This window comes from Electrophorus electricus, chromosome 4 (assembly GCF_013358815.1).
Source record: "Electrophorus electricus isolate fEleEle1 chromosome 4, fEleEle1.pri, whole genome shotgun sequence".
NCBI classification, from domain to species: Eukaryota; Metazoa; Chordata; class Actinopteri; order Gymnotiformes; family Gymnotidae; genus Electrophorus; species Electrophorus electricus.
This window is the reverse complement of record NC_049538.1, coordinates 6128752-6150059: the sequence shown is the minus strand read 5'-3', so window position 1 is coordinate 6150059 and position 21308 is coordinate 6128752. Positions and strand designations below refer to the sequence as shown.

Below are 21308 nucleotides of genomic sequence, written 5' to 3'. Positions count from 1 at the left end.
TAGGATTATCTCATTAAACCTCGTTAGTTCATGGAAAGAGAAGATACTGAAAAGAAAACCAACCTAGTAACAAACTACCATATAAAGACAATGTCTATTTTTATCATAGCGATGTTAAATGCACATTATGATTTAACAGTTAATGACTGAGGCTGTTATTTACGTGTTCTGTGCTTTAGGAAAATGGTACTGTGCAATTGGTATTAACTCGTGAAATAATTTCTTTCAGTTCTGAAACATCTATTGGTAATGTCAATCAACTGTAAGAGGTCACCTACGCATTAAGCATCTCCCACAAGCCTGCATTCCCAGGAGAGACGTGGAAATGCGATCCGTCTCCTTTAAGAATTACGGATTTGGGAGTGACGCGGATATGAAAGCTAGTTGATCCCTTTGCTTTGCAACGAAAATTACTTGGACAACGGAAAGTAGCTTGTTAGTTAGATAGGTTGTCGCACTGAATATTTAATTCGCTTTTGTTATGTATAACGGTAAATGACAAATATAAAAAACTGTTTTTTATTCTATGCATTAAATTTGTTGTTCCGTGGTGCGGTGAATTGGGATAACTTTTAACGACAACATATTTGGGATACGCTCAAAAGTCGAACATGGACTGGGGGACGGATCTGTGGGTGAGTTTGCTGGAGGTTTAGCTCCCTGGCTAACAAGCTAATATTTATACCAACTAAGAAAAAGTCGTTATTGTTAATTAGCTAACCGAATAGTTTATTTAGCGTCCATCATATTTACGGTAGTTAAGTGTTATCGGCGTTTTGAAATGTTAGTTATTTCTAATTAATAGCATGGCGGTTAAACTAGACTGCTGTTTTAAAAACTTTTTGTTTAGCTGACATGCCAGTATCTACCTAGTCTTATTAATTTGTTTTAGTGCCAGATTGCTTTAATAAATAAAAAGAAATATTGGCTGTAAGAATTTTCAGTAGAGTTATCGTAGCGAGCTAGTTAGGTTAGGATATCTTGGTTTGAAATGCCTCATATCAACGGGAGACTCCGGACTGACTTCAAAGCTGATGCCATTGGAATTGGTGGTACTTAATATTAGATGCTTATAGTTCGCTAGTTCTGCCATGCATCTGGCCAACATTACCAAGTGCTATACGTTTATTAATATTACTGACAACGTTATCTAGTCAGTTAGACAGGATAGCCAACCTAGCCGCCTTGTTAACCTAGATAGCTAACCTAGGTTGGGTAGCCTGCTTGCTTTCAGTCAGACTGAGTAGCAGAGTGTTCAGGATGACTTGTCAGTCTGGTTTCCTCTGAGCTCCGAAGTAGCAGGTTTAAAATAGGAATTAACTAGCTAACCAGGAGAAATGGGTTTGTCCTGGATGCTAGCTAGCGAACTGACTGACTCTGCGATGCCTGGGTTATGTTATTAGATAACTATAGTCTGTCTTATTTATGACATTGCTTTGCTGCCGAGGGGCTCTCGCTTTCCTTAGTAAGCTGCCTGGCTCGCTAACTAGTCGACAATCTAGCTGGTTAGTTTTTCGTCATCTTGGCATCGCTTACTAATTGGACACCAGGCCAGACTTGGGTTTAATAGTAGCAAATAATTTATGTCTTTTCAGAAAGAAATCCGAGATCCATTTTTTTTGGCTTTTGTGTAGGTTATTATGGTGATGCGCTAAAGAAAAATTATTTTTGGAAGTAGGTCATTTTCTTGCATACTGATGGGCTTGCTTCTATTTTGTAGAGCAGCCGATTTCTGAACACCATTTAGATCCAGTTACCTCTAATGATCGAGGTTATGTAGCTAATGAATTTACCCCTGCCCCTGTTTTCTGACTTTCTATTTCTTGTCCCATTTATACTCTGCTTGTACAAAAATTTAAAATGACGCTGTCTCATTGTCACTTTTGGTTTTAGCTGTTTTTTAAAGAAGCCGTTTGTCTGTCCCATGTAGAAAAAAAAAGGAAGCTCATCTCATCGCATGTCACTCATTAAAATTTGTACCCATCCGGTTGCCTAACAGTATTTAAGTGGAGCATTACACAGAGGTGGGTGGGGATTTTCTGACCCCATTACACTAATTCTCCTGGGCTTCTAGCCTCTGTCCTCTTTCCATCTTCTGCGCTCCAGCACCGACCTAATTAGTTTTGCCCTAATTTGATGGTACATCATCTGGACCATGTGTCTGTTACATCGCATCCCCCCCGCAAAGAGAGATGGCGTGCCAACTGTGTTTTAGAAAAGTGTCCCCTGGCCTCTGGTGCGTCAGGCTGCGGTCATACCAGTGAGGTTTAAAGGCAGGAGGTGCCGCCCGGGACTGCCCTCTGGGAGCGTTTCTCCAACGCTTTCACAGCTTTTGTCTCTGCAGCTGGCGGAGCACGTACGCGTTCCTTAAAGCTGAACATTTATGAATGAGTCAGAGTGGCTGTGAATCAGCCAGGGCAGAGAATGCGAGAGGGAAGAGGGAAAGAGGGAAAGGGCGTGGCTGTTCTCATTAGTCTGCTCTTGATTTACCCCGCGCCCCCTCTAAGCAATAGCTGTGGCTTTTGGTTCTAATTGGTTTTGTATGTGTTTGGCCTTTGAGTGTCATTGACTCACTTGCTGCCATGGCATCCTCCCACTTCTTCTTCCGTGGTCCATGCGCTATTTTTGGCAGCTTTGCCCTTCACGCAGCTCCTCCACTGTGCGCTCTGCGCGCGGCGTGGTATTGCTACTCTGATCGCACTGCCTTTGCCAGCATCCATATGAGCCCGTTTCGACGTGACTTGTAAAAATGCAGCGCGGCGGGCTCCGTGTTGAGTCATTACAGCAGCGGCGTGACTAACAGAAGAGGCATTTGCCAAGGCCGTAGTCTGGGATGCTGCCCCGATGCGGGGCTGGGGTGCTCCTTTGTGCTGTCGCTGCAAGCTCTTTGCTCTGCTGGGAGGGGGAGAGGGGAGGTGAGAGGGGATAGAAAAGTGTCTGGATCACGCTGAATACAGTGCTACTTATATGCAGGCTGTATAACAATTGGGCCTGCACTTTATAGAGCTGGTTGTTGAGTTGATTTGATTTTTGTTAAAGACAACAACTGAGAAAACAGCCTTACCTGTTTGTTGTTGTTTTTTGTTGTTTTTTTATATATATAGTAGGATGTTGAAGGTTTCTACAGCAATGCAAATTCTCATGCAAATTAAAACACCTTTTTGTCAAATTTTGTTAAATGGTTTTTCCACGAACGACAATAAAATCTGTTCAACTTTAGTTGTGCTGTTGTTGTTGTTATTCTGAATAGCCTTTATTAATGTGGACTAATTTTGCTAAATAATTCACATGTGACTGTTGCGTGGAGTCACACATGAGTGGGTTATGTGGAGGCAATGAATCCTTTATTTGTTCTGCCCTCTTTGACTCCATTTTGAGGTGGGCAGGATGGGGGTGGAGTTGGGGGGCCTAGACCACTTGTCAGGAATTCGGTCCTGAAGCTCCTGCCCCCTCTGTAATGCGTGGTTCTGCAGGCAGGCCTGTGACGGTGCTGATCGTCAGCCTGGGGAGCATTTCTCAGTTGTGTTGCTCATGCAGGCATGCCTGTGCTTGAAGTGCTCTGACGCGAATACGGAACTGAGAGCCAGGAGTTCCAGACGGTCACTGTTCAGTTCCTGTTCAGTCTCTGCGCTGCTCACTGTGTGTGTGTGTGTTTGTGTGTGTGGGAAAATAACTTGGGAATAAAATCCCTGACAAGTGCTCAGCAACATTCAGATAACAAATTAGCTTGGCCTTTCCTGTGGGTGTCTGTCTGCCCCACACTCTGCCTTGGAGGAAATAACGTGTCATGATATTCATATTATGTATGTTTTTCTTGAGCCATGCTGAAAAGCAGCAGGAAGCAGGGATGACTTCCACTTCCTGTGTCCTTCCTGAGAGAGATGATGGCGTTGGGCCTCAGCACCCTTCCCCTGTTACTGTGGTGACCCGGGGTTGAATTTACTGCCGCCAGGAAGCAGCACCCCCCACCAATATAACATGGCCGAGGGTCAGAGGCTGTAAACGCGCTGGGGAATCCGTGGAATGTGTGCTGTAGTGTGGAGGCAGATTGTGAGATAAAGTGAGATAGAGTTAACACCATCCTTGTCTTTAGAAACATGTTTTTGTCAGAGTATCATTTGTAATTGCAAGCTGAATGCCAGGGAGGCTACCTCTGCTGTCAGCTAAATCACACTTCAGGACTGCGTGATAAATTGTTAATTTCCGTCGCATTGTTGGTCTTTGTACTACTGGTTTTGCAGAAGGCAGCAGTATGGAAATGAGTCCTCTGACCAATCATGATTCTTTTCATTGTGCACCGTAAGCGTGCTGACGTCAGATGTTCCTGACTAATGCTCTGCGGGTGTTTTTGCTTAATCACATCGATTGTTTGATTTGAATGTAGCCTAGAGAGCTTTAGTCAAAATGCAACTGACCAGTCATGTTACATCAAAGGTTCCCTGATGTGCTTTTAATGTATTTTAAGGTATATCACAATCACAGCATGTAGTATTGTCACTGTGGAGGCCTAACTGTTAGTGAGGTTTTCCACTGTATCTTGGATTTGTGTTTAAGGCGTCTCATTCTTCCTACAGGACCAATATGATGTCATTGAAAAACACACACTGTCTGGGCTGGAGCTGGTGGACAAATACATTAAGTTTGTTAAGGAACGGACGGAAATTGAGCAGAACTATGCCAAGCAACTACGGTGAGCAATTGCACATTCTGGCCAACTAGTATCGAAAGTTGATGTGTGCACATGTCCATGCATGTGTGTGCGTGCCTGCTTGCGTGCGTGTGTGCGTGTGCGTGCATGCATGTCGGGGAGCTTTCTTAACATGGTGTGGAATTTGTTGGGTCTTGAGTGGTTTCATGCAGAATGAATTTTTCAGCTCACCCGAGATACAAACGTGGCCTCAGCCCAGACAGAACTGGAGGCACTGCACGTACTCTTACTGCGCATGCGCGCTTATGCCGATGGCCGTTCACTCTCGCGCTCTCTCTCTCTCTTTTCCCTCTCCTTTCCTGACATGTTTCTGTGTTCCCCAATCTCTCATTGACCAAGTGTCTTTCTCTTTTTGTTGTTTTGGGTGTTATGACCCTCTCTAGGCTTGGAGGCCGTGACATAGGGTTTGAGTGCAACAGCGGTAATAATGACTAATGAAATGCGAAACCAGACAAACAGGTTGACTGCAAAGGTCAAGTGTATTCACAAGTTTTGGTTTTAAGATGCAGAAATGTACAAGAAACTGGTGCAATAGCTTCAGGAGTGGCCCAGGCCAACACAACAAACAAACCCACACTAGAACCAAAAAGACAACTGATTAAACTAACAAAAAGTAAAGTACAATGACTATACTGACTATACTGGTATAAACAGGGATAAATCCACACCCAAACAAAAAGGCAGCCACACCCTAACACCAGTGTGTCACTACTCTACACAGGACAATATATATTAGAGACAAATATTAACCAGCAACCACACCAATAAGGAACAAAGCCATCTGTAAATCAAGGGGAGAAGCCAAAGTCATACAGACAAATACAAGCAGTCCCAATAAAAAAGCAATAAAAAAATCAAAAAGCAGACACAAGTCCAAACACTAGCAACAACAATCTCTTCTCTAGCCCTTCTTCCCTTCTTCTTCCTTTTATACGGTGCTCAGCTCACTGGAAAACCTGGTATGGATTTAGATGGGGAACACTAGAGATTCAGTGGCAAAACCTGGAACACAGAGACACACACACAGACACACAACCCCCTTAACCATGGACTTCTTCCCAGAGGTTCCATGTTAGCAAAAACAACAATTATCACCATTAAAAAGCAACATTTATAAAATACCAAATAATACTAAGCACAGGACATGGCATCAGCTACCACATTCTCGCTTCCCTTTTTGCATAGGAGGGACCAGCGCATAAGATGCTGGTTTGTGTTTGCCATACGGCTAAGAAAGACCAAGGGATTATGGTCAGTATATACTGTAATCAGCTGAGAACTGCCGCCAATAGAGACTTTAAAATGCTGCAGTGCTAAAGAGAGCTTAGTGCCTTTTTCTATGGTGCTGTATGCTAATTGGGGCTTTACAAACTGGGTGTTCTAAGCTTTGGATATTCTCCTGCATAAGGACAGCACCAGCATCTATGCCACTAGCATCAAACCCGGGTGCAGCCAGAACAGGAGTATGGCATAATAACATTTGATGGTGTCAAAAGCATCCTGACACACAGGGGACGACTCAAAGGAAACTCTCACAGAGTAGGGTTGTTGGGGGTGTCACAGTTACAGAAAAAGTTCTACATAAACATTGGTGAAAACCTCCGAGGCAGAATGGCCTGGACATTTGCATCCAGAGGACAAACCATCCCATGGCCAAACAGTTTGCCCAAGTATGCTACCTCACCCTTACCAAAATCAAATTTGTCTAGATTTAAAACGGTGTCCTGCAACTTTCCAAAAAACATTTCTAAATTCTCCAGAAGCTCTTCCCACGTACGAGTATAAACAACTACATCATCCAGGTAGGCTTTGCAATTCTGGACATCTCCTAGCACAATATTCATAAATCACTGAAAGGATGAAGCTGCATTTTTGAGACTAAAAGGCAAAACCTTGTACTGCAGGAATTTATCAGGGGTGGCACAAGCTGAAATGTCTGAGGCACAAGGAGTAAGCTGTACCTGTCAATAACCCTTTAGGAGGTCAATCTTACAAAATTAGCAAATCCTATCCTATAGACGCAATCCTCCATGCGAGGCTTGGAGAATGAATCCTGCACTTTAATATCATTCATGTTATGATAATCCATGCAAATTGTACTGCTGCTTTAGCTGGCCCTGAGCATACACTTGAGTGTAGGAACAGATTATGTACAGGGAGCCTCATAATACTTAGTCCTACACCTTGCATCAAAATGTCACTACCACTATATTTGTCTGACAGTGGTATAACACACTTTTTCCAATATAAGTGATACAGCAGCACCAGTATCCCTTAATCTCGTGATTGGCCGTTGTCCATCATCGGTGAGCGAGACAGAACCTTGGAAAATAAAGGGTTGAAAAGCAGGATCTACACATTCAAATGTATCATCAGATTTATTTTCTTAGCTGCTCTTGCTGCTTTGCGCTGTATGGCCGGAAAAGATGCAACGATGTGCCCCTTTTTCATGACAATAATAAAAACACTCCCATGTTTCCACTGTGGGAGAGGAAACAGGTGCTCATGGTGGTTTTAGGGATTTGCGGGGACTAGAACTAGGCAGATTTGTACTCAGTTACGTGGCGCAAACTCAGTTTTCTGAATTGGGACAAATTCATCCACCAAAGTAGCAGCAGAAGTCACAGTGCTTGCTTTCTGCTCATTCAGGTAAACAACTGTTTCTGGGAGACAATTTTTAAACTCATGTAAAATCAGCAAAATGAATCTCAAATGAACAAGCTTTATCCTTTGCAAACTACGTATGTGTCTGGATGGGGGATTTTCTCAAAAGCCAAAAATTCTCTCTATAGGCTTCTGGCACCAGCTCATAAGCACACACTGTTGCAGCTTTTACAACATCGTAGTTAAAGCTCTGCATCCTGAAATGCTGGTACCAAACTTATCTGCTGGCTGATGTCAAAGCCATGTGCCACCAGTGTAGTGGATATAGGAGTAGTGGGTGATCTTGGCAGGCGTGGTTTTGGCACCAGGGTACTGCCATTAGTCGGGCCATCTGGCATAGGGGAGGAGAACTTCCAGGGCTGAGGAATAGGACCCTCCGCACCTGATCTCTGCCTCCTTATCTGCCTTTTCAGCCTCAAGCTGTGAGGCCCGCACCCTCAGTAGCTCCATCTCACGCTCCTGCCTCTTCATTTCCAGCTCCACTTTCTTCAGTTTCAAAGCCAGCATTGGGTCACCACCAGGAAACTGGATCACCTGAGATTCCATGTGTGCGCTGACCACAGAGTCGTCTCCGGTTTCCACCATCGATGAGCCTTGCCAGGTTCATCGCAACACCACCAGGACCACCTCGTTCTGGCAAAATTCCTTCTTGTACTCCCTTGATTTATTTCTTTTTTTTCTCTGTCTTGTGGCTGAACAGGTCACCACAGCGTCAAAGAATTCTGCTATTGGTAGCAGTAAAACCAGACAAATCAAAACTCACCATCTTTACAAAATTCTCCTAACACACAATGCCACAACCCCAAACCACACACAATCACCCCCACCCACAAGAGAAAACCATCAACCAGCACAGAAAAAGCACCAAGGGGAAAGAACAAAAGAACAAAGGATGAGCCCCCAATTTACATTATGACCCTCTCTAGGCTTGGAGGCCGTAACGGAGGGTTTGAGTGCAACAGCGGTAATGATGACTAATGGAATGCAAACCAGACAAACATGGTGATGGCAAAGGTCAAGTGTATTTTACAAGTTTTGGTTTTAAGATGCAGAAATGTACAAGAAACTGGTGCAATAGCTTCAGGAGTGGCCCAGGCCAACACAACAAACAAACCCACACTAGAACCAAAAAGACAACTGACTAAACTAACAAAAAGTAAAGTACAGGCAGGCACTCCCTAACACCAGTGTCATTACTATACACAGGACAATATATATTAGAGACAAATATTAACCAGCAACCACACCAATAAGGAACAAAGCCATCCATAAATCAAGGGGAGAAGCCAAAGTCATACACACAAATCCAAGCAATCGCAATATCAAAAAGCAGACACAAGTCCAAACACTAGCAACAACAATCTCTTCTCTAATGAGCCCTAAACTGAGCCCTTCTTCCCTTCCTCTTCCTTTTATACGGTGCTCAGCTCACTGGAAAACCTGGTATCGATTGGGATGGGGACCACTGGAGAGTCGATTGGGATGGGGACCACTGGAGAGTCAGTAGCAAAACCTGAAACACAGGGAAGACAGACATACGCACACAGGTGGACATAACATGGGCATTGGCTTCCATTGCTTCCACTGGCTGCCCCTGACGACCATGTGACTCTCTTCCTGTGCCTCTGGCTGAGTGCACAGGAAGTGGATGCAGACTAGCATGTGACAGGGAGGATGTGGTAAATGAGAGTGAAAGAAGAGTGGAGAAAAGCTTTTTTTCACTGCCTCAGCACACACACACCGCACTGGACATACTTTCTTGAAAGAGAAACTGGATATTCAGTGTAAAAGTGTGTTAAACCATTCTCATTTCACATTTGTCAAGCTCTTCCTAGTGCTGGGTTTACCAACATGATGCATCAGCTTTGCACCATTTGAATAGATGTGAAAAATGTCAGCTTACCTGTGCTGGTTTTTCTTGAGGGTATCTACATTTAGCAAAGTTTATAAATGTGTTGCGTTAAAGAAAATTATAGTTCACAGTTCTCTGTGAATGAGATTTTCAGTTTGACAAAGCAGACAGATGTGATTTTGGCAACTTGCCGTTTTCCCAAAAGGGACTTCAGTTGTTAATTTTATTATAATTTTGTCACCACTAGCATTGTCATTAATCAATAGTACTAACTTGACCACAGTTTCTTCTGAAATATTTTTTTTAATGCAGTTTTTGTTTCAAGATCTGGAAACTCCATTTTCACTGCATTTAGTAAAATTTAACATGTATGTCAATATCCCATATCCTACATAATCTCTTGGGAGCGGGCTAAAACATTTAAAAAGTGTCTGAAACCACCTGGTATGTCCATAATGCAGTTCACATTACTTTTCAGAAAAGAAAACTAGATTCTTCTGCCTGGCTTATACAAATAACTGGCTTGAAAACAAAGTGCAGGCACATTTGTTTTCCTTATGAACACAAACACACGCACATTGTTTTTCTACATTTGAGAATGTAGAAGGACAGATTGCGCGTGTGCCATGCCTCAACAGGTTGAATCAATGTAAAATGTATGCTGTGAACTCACCCAAGTTCTGTCTCTTTCTCTAGAAAAGTAAAGCTGCATTTCACAACTGCTCAAAACAGTTCTGCAAGCTTACAGTCCAGGTTCCCCCTACTGTATGTGTTGGCATAGTTCCTAAACTAAAGGTGTATTCAAAAATTTTAGTTCCTAAATTAAAGGTTTACTCTTTTGATGACTAGAATTTTTAGGCAATACACCCTTTAAACCATTAATGTCAAATTAATGTCAAATTTTTGACAGCCCTGAAGTCAATGCATCATTTGGCCATTCTGCTACTTTATTCACTCAAAATATACAATGTAAAAAAAAACAAGTACAGACTTCTCCAACTGACTAGACAGTTTGCTGTGTAAGTTCTAGCTGGAGTTCTTTGAACATGCCGGCCTACACCTCCACCACTCGGTGTGCAGGGATGAGCAGTCAGCCAGGCGACTGTTCAGAAATGACAAAATGTTGAATGACGATGATGATGACAATGATGTGGCTGATTCCTTTTGTCTTTTATCTACAGGAATCTCAGTAAGAAGTACAGCCCCAAAAGAAGCAGCAAAGAGGAGCAGGAATGCAGGTAGTTCAACAGTGCAGTCTGCCTGTGAGAATGGATGGGTGGATTAAATGAATAACAGTCAATATTAATAGCTCCTCAGCAAAGGAGTCCCAAGACTGAGAGAGCTTTGTAGTATCTCAGGTTTCTGGCAGAGCTGTTGGTTGGTTTTCCTGTGAGTGAATGAGTGATGAGGACCTGCGGGGTCTGACTGAGATTGTCTTTCAGCCTCTCGCAGTGACACACAGCTGCATAGTCATGCAAATGCGTTTAATAGGCTGCCGCCGGGGACCAGGAAGGAGGCTTCTGATGGAAATGAGCTCCCTCTGAGAGCCACCTCACGATTGACCTTTTATGTGGCCTGAAATCTGGACCTGTAACATCCCACTCCTCTCTCTCTCGCCTCTCTTTCATTACCCCCCCCCCCCCCCCCCCCGTTTTTTAATTTTGTTTATTTTTGGCTTCTTCCCTTTTTGTTTGCCTGTGTCTCAGGTTCTCGAACCACCAGTCCTTCGTGGAAATCCTGAACGAGATGAGCGACTATGCGGGCCAGCGGGAGCTGGTGGCCGAGAACATGATGATGAATATCTGCATCGAGCTCAGCAAGTACCTGCAGGAGCTCAAACTGGAGCGCAAGACGGTGAGAGCACAATCTGGGCCGCCCTCGCTTAAAATACAGGCTCCGGTGGGACTGGTGGGCGGGTGCAGAGGAGAGGCGTGGGGGAACTGGGTGCGCAGGCAGAGGGGAAGGTGGTGGTTGGAGGGCGATAGAAATGCTGGGCAGGAATTTAAATGTCACATGGTGCCGTGGGGGTGGGGTGTCCGACGTGCTTGAGTCATTTTCTCAGATGTTTATAAGAATGCTTTGGGCTGGTTTCTCTGCTGTGTAATTAAACGGCCACATACCAGCGGTTGCTCTTCAGGCTACCGTAGGCATTGCCGGGCACATGGAGCTTGTGCGCTGCTGTTGCGGCAAAAACAGCTGGCCAGGCTGCACTGACGGCAGAGTTTTTGTCCGTGGTTCTGTGTCCCTTGTACTCTGACTCTCTTGTTTCTCCTGGGTTTACAGCATCTGTCGGATGCCAAAAAGGCACAGCAGTCTCTGGAGAGCACCTACAAGCAGCTGGACAATGTAAGCAGTGTCCCCGCCTGTGACTACGACCCCTCGTTAAGATGCGCAGACAGAGCGGGGCCGGTCTCAGTCCTGTGTGTGCGCGTGTGCAGGCGTGCGCGCATGTCTGTGCGCAGCCGAGGTTTGCAGATCTGGTGATGTGGAGGCAATTAAAAGAATGTTTATACATTATTTGCTTTGTGTCTTCTCAGAGTGTGTGTGTGTGTGTGTGGGTGGAACGGGGAAGGGGGTGTCATTGTTTACCAGCTCTTCCCTGTGTTTGGTCAGATGAAGCTGTTATCAGTAGACAGTGCCATTTAAATGCAGCCATACAAATGTTTTGAGGTGGGACGTTCAAGATTGATGCAAGGACAGAATGATCGACCTGCCTAAGTGACTGGTTGACATTATGCCTGTGTGTGTGTGTGTGTGTGTGTGTGTGTGTGTGTGTGTGTGTGTGTGTGTGTGTGTGTGTGTGTGTGTGTGTGTGTCAGAGTAAAAAGCGCTTTGAGAGGGAGTGGAAAGAGGCAGAGAAGGCCGCCCAGTATGCAGAAAAAACAGATCAGGACATCAACGCTACGAAAGCTGACGTAGAGAAGGTGTGTGTACTCGCTGTGTGTCTGCATCTGTCTGCGTGCATGTGTGTGTTGGGAGATACACATGCTGTCCTAACCTGTATAGATCCACAAACTGTACAGAACTCTTCTTATGGCTTTTATCGGTCTATGTCCTGTTTGGTTTTTCTTTGTTTTTGATATATCGGTGATTGTTTTTATGCATAAACCATACACTGTGTGTGTGTGTGTGTGTGTGTGTGTGTGTGTGTGTGTGTGTGTGTGTGTGTGTGTGCGCGCGCGCGCGCGTGTGTGTGTTAGGCCAAACAGCAGGCACATATGCGTGCACACATAGCAGACGACTGCAAGAACGACTACGCAGCCCAGCTGCAGAAATATAACAAGGAGCAGAACCAGTTCTACTTCACCCACATGCCTCTGATATTCAATGTAAGCCATAGAATCGGTACTCCCACCACACCCATGTCTTTATCCGACTGCTCCACTAACTCCGGCTGGGGTTTTATACTGTCCAGTATCAGTGCAACCGTGTGTGTGTCTTCTGCAGAAGCTGCAGGACATGGATGAGAGGCGCGTGCGGAAGCTCGTGGAGGCCTACACACTGTTTGCCGACACGGAGAAGCATGTTGCGCCCATCATCGGGAAATGTCTGGATGGCATCACCAGGGCGGCCTCCAACATCAACGAGAAGAATGTGAGCCACCCACACACACACACACACACAGTCTGTTGTCTAGCTTTTGGATAACGCTCTGCAGCACTCACGCCCACCTGATGACGGCTTGGTGGGAGGGGCCTGGCATGGCCGTGGGACTGAAACCTCTCTCTCTGCCCCCCAGGACTCCCTGGTCCTGATAGAGCAGCACAAGTCGGGCTTCGAGCGCCCCAGCGATCTGGAGTTTGAGGACTACAGCCAGGGCATCAACCGCGCCTCGTCCGACAGCAGTCTGGGCACGCCCAAGGGCCCGCTGGACCTGCTGGGCAGAAATAAGAGCAAACCCTTCTGGTTGTTCAAAAAGAGCAAGGTAGGTAACTCCCACCCGCCGGGGCTGGGCTGATGTTCAATGGTCCTGAGTACAGCCATTTTGGATCTATTAAGAGACCACTGCAAAATTATCAGTCTCTCTGGTATTACTATTTATAGGTATGTGTCTAAATAAAAATAACATTTCTGTCAAATTCCAAATTAAAATATTGGCATTTAGAGCATTTATATGAAGAAAATGACAACTGGACAAAATAACAAAAAAAAAAAAGGTGTTTTCAGACCTCAGACAATGAAAATAAGTTCATAATCATTTTAAAATCACATAACACAGGAGCCCAGAGTTCTGTAATCAATATTTGGTAGAATAACCCTGGTTTATTAATCCTAGCTCCTATGTCTGGGTACGCTCTGCAGTTAGGTAGGCTTGAGTTCAGATGATCAGCTAACCGGTGTGCCTGTCCTGCTGTGGAAGGACTGCCGCACACGTGGAGATGCTGATTTGGAGTTGTCTCTTAATTTCTGTCAAAGCTGTATATTGTTTGCGACGTACATTATTATATCAGTGTTATAAAATGTTTAGTACACAGAGGTTTGTGAAGCGGTGGTATAAACGCCTATTAAAAATGATATTTTTTGACTTGATGATGTAAACCTGTCCCAGTGACCGTAGCCTCTAGTCTCATTGTAGTTTCCACCGTGTTCCCCTTTAATCGAGTCATGTCCCATCGAGTAGTTGGAGTCTGACGCTGTGTGTTTAGAGTCCTTTAACCCTCTCCTGTAGGAGCTGTGATCTCCTACACCTTTTGTTTTTTCCATGATGTAGAAATGCATGGTTTTCACCTCACCATCTGAGTTCTGTTCAAATAAACTCCACACACACACACACACACACACACACACACACACACACACAAACAAACATGCTGTTTGCATGGCTATCTCTCTGGCTGTGAGCTCTTTTTCTTGTGCATCCAGCGCATGACCATTAGGTGAGTAGTGCTTATATCCAAAAGGAGCAAGGCCACTAAGGGCAGGGTCAGCTCTGCCTTGGGTCACACACACACACACACACACACACACACACACACACACAGAGTACTGCTGTTATATTCATAGAATATATCTTTTAGTCCCATCACAATGGCACCTCTGTGACATGTTAAGCACCAGGAAAGATTCTGCCGTCTGGTTAACTTGGTTAAAGGGGTTAAGAAACCCGCTCGGGCCCAAGTGCTCATTTGGCAGTATAAAGGACCACATTCAGCTCCTCAGGGCCATGTGATGAGCACAAGTGAGGGGTTCCGGTCTGACATGCTGCAGGTCTCTTGGTGGCCTCCACCAGAGGGTTGCCGTCGCGGCCTCTCTCCTCATCCAGCCTGAGCGTTGTGAGGCCGAACCGGCAGCCTGGCTTCCTCCGCTACTGTCCTAACCCCACCCCTCCCACCCCCTGTTCTCTCCCGCCTGCGCACGCCTGCTGCCCCGTTCGTCTCTTCCCATTGCTCCTCCCTCTACGGCCAGTCTGTGCACAGCACCGCCCTGTGTCTCGCACCCAAAACCAACCAATTAGACGACGCAGCCAGAGCCCGCCTCCAGAGATGACTGGTTGTGCCATAGGCTGTCCTCCCTCCCTCCTTTAGCACACATTCAGTAAAACTCCTCCAGCAAGCCAGAACAGCACGATTCCTAAGGATATGCTTCTCTACTCACCATGCACGCTGCTCCCACGTGCTGCTCGCTCCTCTCCCATGGCTACTGGAGTTGGTTTTACAGGAGACTTGTATTTAGTTCTTAGTTTATCCACCCATGCCCTTGGACATACTGTAGCTCCCATTAGGAACTTGTAAATGTTTATGCTGCTCTGTGTTCTTCTGCCTCATTTAGGGGCAAATTAAATTAAACTAGAGGCCCAGCAAAGCAGTTTCTAGCGCGTGATTAAAAAAAGAAGGTGCGAGGTTGGTATTTTTTCGTTGCTTTGCTGGGATTCTTTGGCCCCGGTTGGTCGTTCCCGTGCAGCACCCCGGCTGTGTAGTCATTACAAACAACACCGGCTAATGAGCAGAGTGCAGCTTAACTGAAATGACACTTGGGGAGCAGGACCTGCACGTGGCTCATTTAAAGTGATGGTGAGTTTCAACCCAAGGTTCCACGCTGTGCATGCGTGTGCACATAGGTCAGCTGGAGCCGGTCAGCAGTCTCACGCAGTGCTCTGATGTCGGGCCCATTGTTCCCAGTTACATTTACTGCAGTGTTTTAAAAATACAGCCTCAGACTTTCTGCTGTTTCAGCTAGTCACATTATTATTGTGGAACCTGTCTATATCACTTTTCATAAGGTGTGTGTGTGTGTGTGTGTGGGGCTGAAAGCTTTCAAAACTAAACTCCAAAAAACTTAATCCAACTAAAGCGGAAGTTTTGAGACCTGAGGTAGTATTTCAGACATTGCAGTAATACCTTTTGGAATTCAGTTCGGGATGTGTTCAGGACCTCATCTTGGACATCACAGAGAAGAGACTGCCTGTGGACTCCTGTTGAGTCATGTGTGCTGTAGAACTTGGCAATGAAACACAGTGGTGTATTGATTTGAACTGCCACAGTAAATGGCGTCTGTTCTGGTTTTATCCGTTTGTAATGTAGTTTAGCTAGTGGAGCTGCACTCGTCTCCGTCGTGCCGATGTTACTGCATTGCTGGGCTTCAGTGCGGGCCGGGTGTTCTGGTTGTCCCCTGGCCTCCCGGTGGGTTGGCTCCAGTGTTGTCTGCCTCTGCTCTGTGATGTTGCTCATGGTGTTTGATGGTGTCTCTCTCTTTCCCTTGTCGTTTGTGTGTGTTGTGTCCCACCCTCATGTCTTCTCCTCCCGCCCTCCTCTTGGTCTGCGCCTGGTGTTGGCTCCGCCTCCTCCATCACAATCCCCTCCCCATGCCCTGCCCAATCCCCATACCCCACCCAACCCCTAGCCTTCCTCCTCCCCACTCACACCCTTCTCCGCACCCATGGCCCCTTCGCCCACTAACGGTCCCCCCTCCCCCAAGTTTACCCGGGACCCCCTGTCGTACTGTCTAAAGGAGATCAATAAGACAGTCAAACCTCGAATCTCCTCCTTCCGGACCCTGCGCAGAACGGTGAGTGAGCAAGGGCAGACGTTGGCAGAGCTGACTTTAAACCTGCTTCCACGTCGCTGGTTCTCCAGTTCTCTACACGTTTTAGGAGCCACTGGACGCCTGAGTATCGGACATGTGTACTGAGTAGTCACTGCGCTAGCTCTAGGGCTCTTCTTTCATCTCATGACCCGTAGTCCCGACAGCACCCTGGGGGCTCCACTCCCACTAGAGGAGCATGACCTTCTGCACAGGCGCTGTGTGACTGCTCTCATGGACACACTTGCCTGACTGTCTATTTGTCTCTCCCCTTCTCTTTTAGAAGATTACCCTGGAGAGGCTGGCCATAAACAGCAACAGGATGGGCTCTTATGTAATTTCGTTGTCCTTTTAATTTTTTTGGATGGAGGGTTTATACCTTTTTTTACCAGGTTTTTCTGCATGGCCTCCTGTGCACCAGTAATGGTACTTCGGCCTACTTTGAGAAGCTATTACATGTGGTAATGAACCCATATCAGACATTGGGGTCTGCTGTGGGGTGTTGCAGAGGGGGCCATGCTCTGTGGGTAAACACAGGTATATGGGTTTATTTACAGCACACCAGAACAGCTGGACTCAGGGCCGACTTCACCGACTGGTGCAGAGCCCCGAGTGAAGCCTTGTTTACATGTAAAAAGGTGCTTTTGTAGGTTGTCCTGGTGTGCTGTAATGGGCACACGGTTCTGGAAACAGTTTGCTCGATTTGGTATAACTGTGTCCGCTGAACAGATTGGTTTAAGAGATATTGTCACTCAGGGTCACATGCTAAACTTTTTCACTTTGATTGGTTTTGTCACCCAGAAAAGACACTGTATGTATACTCAAATAATTGTAATACTCAAGTGGATTAAATATCCTTTGTGTGCAAGTTGGGTGGAAATTTGTTTTTCCCCTGAAAGTATGCCAGATTACTGTAATGAGATATCTATTTTAAACACACTGAGCACACAAACTGCATATAACATATTTACATTATAAACATTAGAATGATTCTAAGCATGAATGTCACTGACATGTGACTCCTGTAATTGTTTCAAAATCAGCCTTTTGGAAAGCCAGCCAGTCTCCTCACAAATATTCAGTGTGTTTTGTTCTGAATGCCCTGTGGGCTCAGGACAAACAGGAAAAGGTGATTATACTGGCGCGGATATTCTCACACACACACACACACGCACACACACCACACAGCTTAGCCCGCGTTTATAACTGCGGTAGCAGAAGCCACATAACTTGTTAAATGTCATGCGTAGCTTGTTTAAATGCCAGGTTGTCGATAAACCGTAACATAGTTACGGCAGGTTTGTTGTTTGAAGCGTATTCTCTCGGGGGTACGTTTCTTTTCCTGCTAATGCACTTTTAAACAGAGGGGTCAGTTTTTCTCATTAAGAGGGTCTGGTGTGTTTTTTTTTTTAAATCTCTTTCACTCACTATTTCAGGTCTTGTTTAATACCCAGCTTGTGGTGCCAGCCACTAACGGTGTGTGGGTGTGCTATGTGTGTGGGTGTGGGTGTGTTTGCCCTTTGTTCTGGGCGAGTGACGCTCTCTCTCCTCTGCCGTCTCCCCAGCCGGCTGCCACGGAGGACTTTGGCCATCTCCCTCCGGAGCAGCGCAGGAAGCGGCTGCAGCAGAAGATCGATGACATCAGCAAGGAGCTACAGAAGGAGCTGGATCAGAGGTTAGTGGTGCGCTGCGCTGCATTTGTCTCCCTGGCAACTGTCACTATGGTGACCAGCCTCACCAAGATCCTCCAGGAGTTATCAGGGGGTTCTGGATGGGCTGTACAGAATGGTCTTGGTCTCTGATGGTTCACATGTATGACCATTCTCTCTCTCTCTCTCTCTCTCTCTCTCTCTCTCTCTCTCGTTCAGTGAGGCACTGGGGAAGATGAAGGACGTGTATGAGAAGAATCCTCAGATGGGAGACCCTGCCAGCCTGGCCCCACAGATCACCCAGACGACCCACAACATCGAGAGGCTCCGTGGGGATCTCAACAAATATGAGGTGCTTCAGAACTCTCAGCTACCAGATCTTAAACACACACTACACATACACATTTCACACTTCTGTGCCTGCAATTGCAGTCGTGGCTTGCAGGAGCTGGGGGTCGAGGAGAATCATTCCGTTACTCCACTCACTCACTAAACAACAACGATGGCCACAATGCCTACAGGTCGGTGCTATCTCCCAGACACACACATTCTCACACAAACGCACACGATAACCTTATCTCAAACTCGCCTGTTGCTTAAAATAAAGTTGTGCTTTGGGAGGGGGCTGGGTCCTTATCTCTGCCTTGCGGCTGGCCAATAAACAATGAAGCGCTCGAATTCAGCAGGGTCAGTTCACACAAGGCAAACCAAGTGTGACTAGAGTGAACTCATCACATGTGTGAACTTGCTGTGCTTTCCTGAGTTTTCAACTGCCAGAATAACAAATGATTGCAAATAATAATTGGCCTGCTAGTGCGATACTCTTGGGTGGAGGCAAAACTGCAGATTCTAAACATGCTCGGAGGAAAGAAACAGGGTGCGATGCATTTTGCATTTGAATAAAAGATGATGATGATACCAAAGGCCCATCTTTAAAATGTGTCACTCCGGTTGCTTGGCTTTCTGATAAAAGCAGCCTAAAATGAGAAGCACAGTAGAGATGAGAAGCAAAGTGGAGCATTCTGATATAGCAGCATGCAAAAATACATACCCTAGTATCACGGTCATTCCACACCAGGGTATGGTGTGTCTGTGTTTGGGTCTTATGTTTAGTATAGTTGTTAAAACCGTTGTTCAGTAGTTCAGTGTAATTTGCTTATCTGTTGTCACCCTACTCCACCCCAGTCCGGATGGGGCCCACTCAGACGAGAGCACCCCAGATGCCTCGCAGGCCATCTACACTGAGTTTGATGACGACTTTGAGGAAGAGGACCCCTCCACTCCCATTGGCCAGTGTACAGCACTCTACAGTTTCCCAGGTACGTATTCATCACTGCTAGAGAGCCGCATTCACGTCTGTGCATGCAATTTCCTCAGATATCCCGCTTCAACTTCGGTATCTATTTCTGTGTTTAGAACTTGGATGTGTAATCTCTTTTTGTCTATGTATTGGGTGGTTTTTATTTTTATGGGCATATCTGTACATTTTGTCCACCGACTGTCGTCCCATATGCTCTCGTATGTTAATTGTGCTCTCCCACTGTCGTTCCTTTTTCCCCTCTGGTGCCCTCTTCTGTGCGGCAGGCTCCAGCGAGGGGACCATCTCCATGCAGGAGGGGGAGGTGCTCGCTGTAGTGGAAGAGGACAAGGGGGACGGCTGGACGCGCGTGCGGCGGAGCAACGGCGACGAGGGCTATATCCCCACCTCCTACGGCACCATCGCGCTCAACAAGTGACCCGCTGACCCCCGACCCCCAACCCAGTCGCCCCCAACACGGATGCTTCGCAGCGGCATTCGGAGCAGCTCATCGTCACGCCTCATTGTCTGGCACTGGGGGAGAGGGAGAGGGGGAGAACGAGAACTGGGAAGTGAGAGAGAGAGAGAGAGAGAGAGAGAGAGAGAGAGACAGAGAGAGAGAGATGAAGGATGCTGTTGGCTGCTTGGCTCTGGCAGCTCAGCCACTAAGAGCATTGAAAAATGCTGGATCCCGCCTCCTTTTCTGCTCAACGCAACATCTGGCTTCCTGTGAGAGTGGTTGTGTATGAAATCCTTTGCGGGTCTTTGTCTTTGAGACATCTCAGCCATTCGTGCTCATCAGAGAGAAACACTTGAGGATGATGTTTGGCGAACAGGAAGTACACGTGACGCAAAGGGCGTGCGTGTGTGCGTGCGCGGCGAGAATTGTAAGCGTGCGATCAGCTTGATTGCTGCCATGTCATCTCTGATCAGGACGAAACTGATGAACTCTGACCACAGCACCCTCTCGCTGTCCCAGTGGGAAACATGCTGACCTCGGACCTCCTTTACACTTTCAGTTTTATCGCTCTGATGGACAAACACGGCACACGCACGGGCCAACAAGCACCACTCTTGCGAATGCTTGCCTATGTGTGCAGTTATTTAGTGTGCGAGAGGGAGAACGAACACAATATAAACCAGATAAGGTCAAACATTTCTGTATTTAGAAAATCTTTTTTTATTGAGTATTAAGAAATACTATTTCAAAACTGTCTAAACAATCACAGTCCACAATTAAGTATATATAGATGTTATTAATTTCCAGTCAAATTGCAAAGATGGGTGGGGTTTTTTTTGTTTTTTGGTTTTTTTTTTTGCTGCAAAATCCCAATATTATATGATCATATTTATTATTTTGGGTTTTTTTTTTTTTTTTTTTTGGAAGCATAAATGTGTGGTCACACTTCCATATTTCTGACAGCAAAAACACTTTTATCAATGGTTTATGAACATGTAAATAAAAAAAAGGAACTAAAATTGTGTAACACTTAGGACTTTCATATTTATATATAGGAAATAATATATTTTAGCTATCACAACACCACTATTGTCTTACTAGCTTTTTACCCTTAAGGAATAAAGATTGTGTAGGCCAGGCTGATTTCTGTATACAGTAGGTAAGGTGAGGAACACACGACTGGATATGTGCTTTTGTAGCTTGTCAACTGAGCCGGCTTTTGTACTCTACGTGACAGGTAGGTTCTAATGTTCAGGTGCCTTCTAGCTAAGCAATGTGCATGCAGCATTTACACTACAAATTGCCTACTGTCTCTAGGGACTTTATAAATGTCAAGCACATTCCCAAACTGAAGTTGTCTCATGTCTTTTATAATTTTTGTCTCTGTTTTAGAATGGAGAAACTTCCATTCTTCAGTTTTACCCATTACTGAGTTGCTGCTGGTCACATGATCCATCACATGAATTTGCATGAAACGTGCATTGTAAAACAATTCGCTGCTAAGTCTCAAGCAATTCGCTCCCCCCCCCCCCCTTAGATATCAACCATTACTTTTTGTCTCTGCGAGACTTGGCGTTGCTTCTGTTATTGTTGCAGTCTGAGTCCAATTAATTTTCCTTCATCAGGTTTTAATGGAAAATCCCACTCATAACTTGGAA

General features: G+C 45.7%; 1 protein-coding gene across 3 annotated transcripts; it reads left to right on the top strand.

Moving 5' to 3' along the window:
* Nucleotides 1-406: 406 nt before the first annotated feature.
* trip10a (thyroid hormone receptor interactor 10a) lies at nt 407-21003 on the top strand. Of its 3 annotated transcripts, none has more exons than XM_027017295.2 (15): nt 407-635; nt 4575-4690; nt 10406-10462; nt 10931-11078; nt 11508-11570; nt 12044-12148; nt 12434-12553; nt 12672-12818; nt 12964-13149; nt 16065-16229; nt 17810-17919; nt 18113-18245; nt 18326-18414; nt 19079-19212; nt 19478-21003. In XM_027017295.2, the coding sequence occupies exons 1-15, from the start codon at nt 612-614 to the stop codon at nt 19627-19629; spliced, it is 1749 nt and encodes a 582-aa protein (XP_026873096.2). In that variant the 5' UTR covers nt 407-611; the 3' UTR covers nt 19630-21003. The 3 variants fall into 3 exon arrangements, with proteins under 3 accessions (XP_026873096.2, XP_026873094.2, XP_026873097.2); XM_027017293.2 differs by having other exon boundaries at nt 12425-12553; XM_027017296.2 differs by lacking the exon at nt 16065-16229 and having other exon boundaries at nt 12425-12553.
* Nucleotides 21004-21308: the final 305 nt, after the last annotated feature.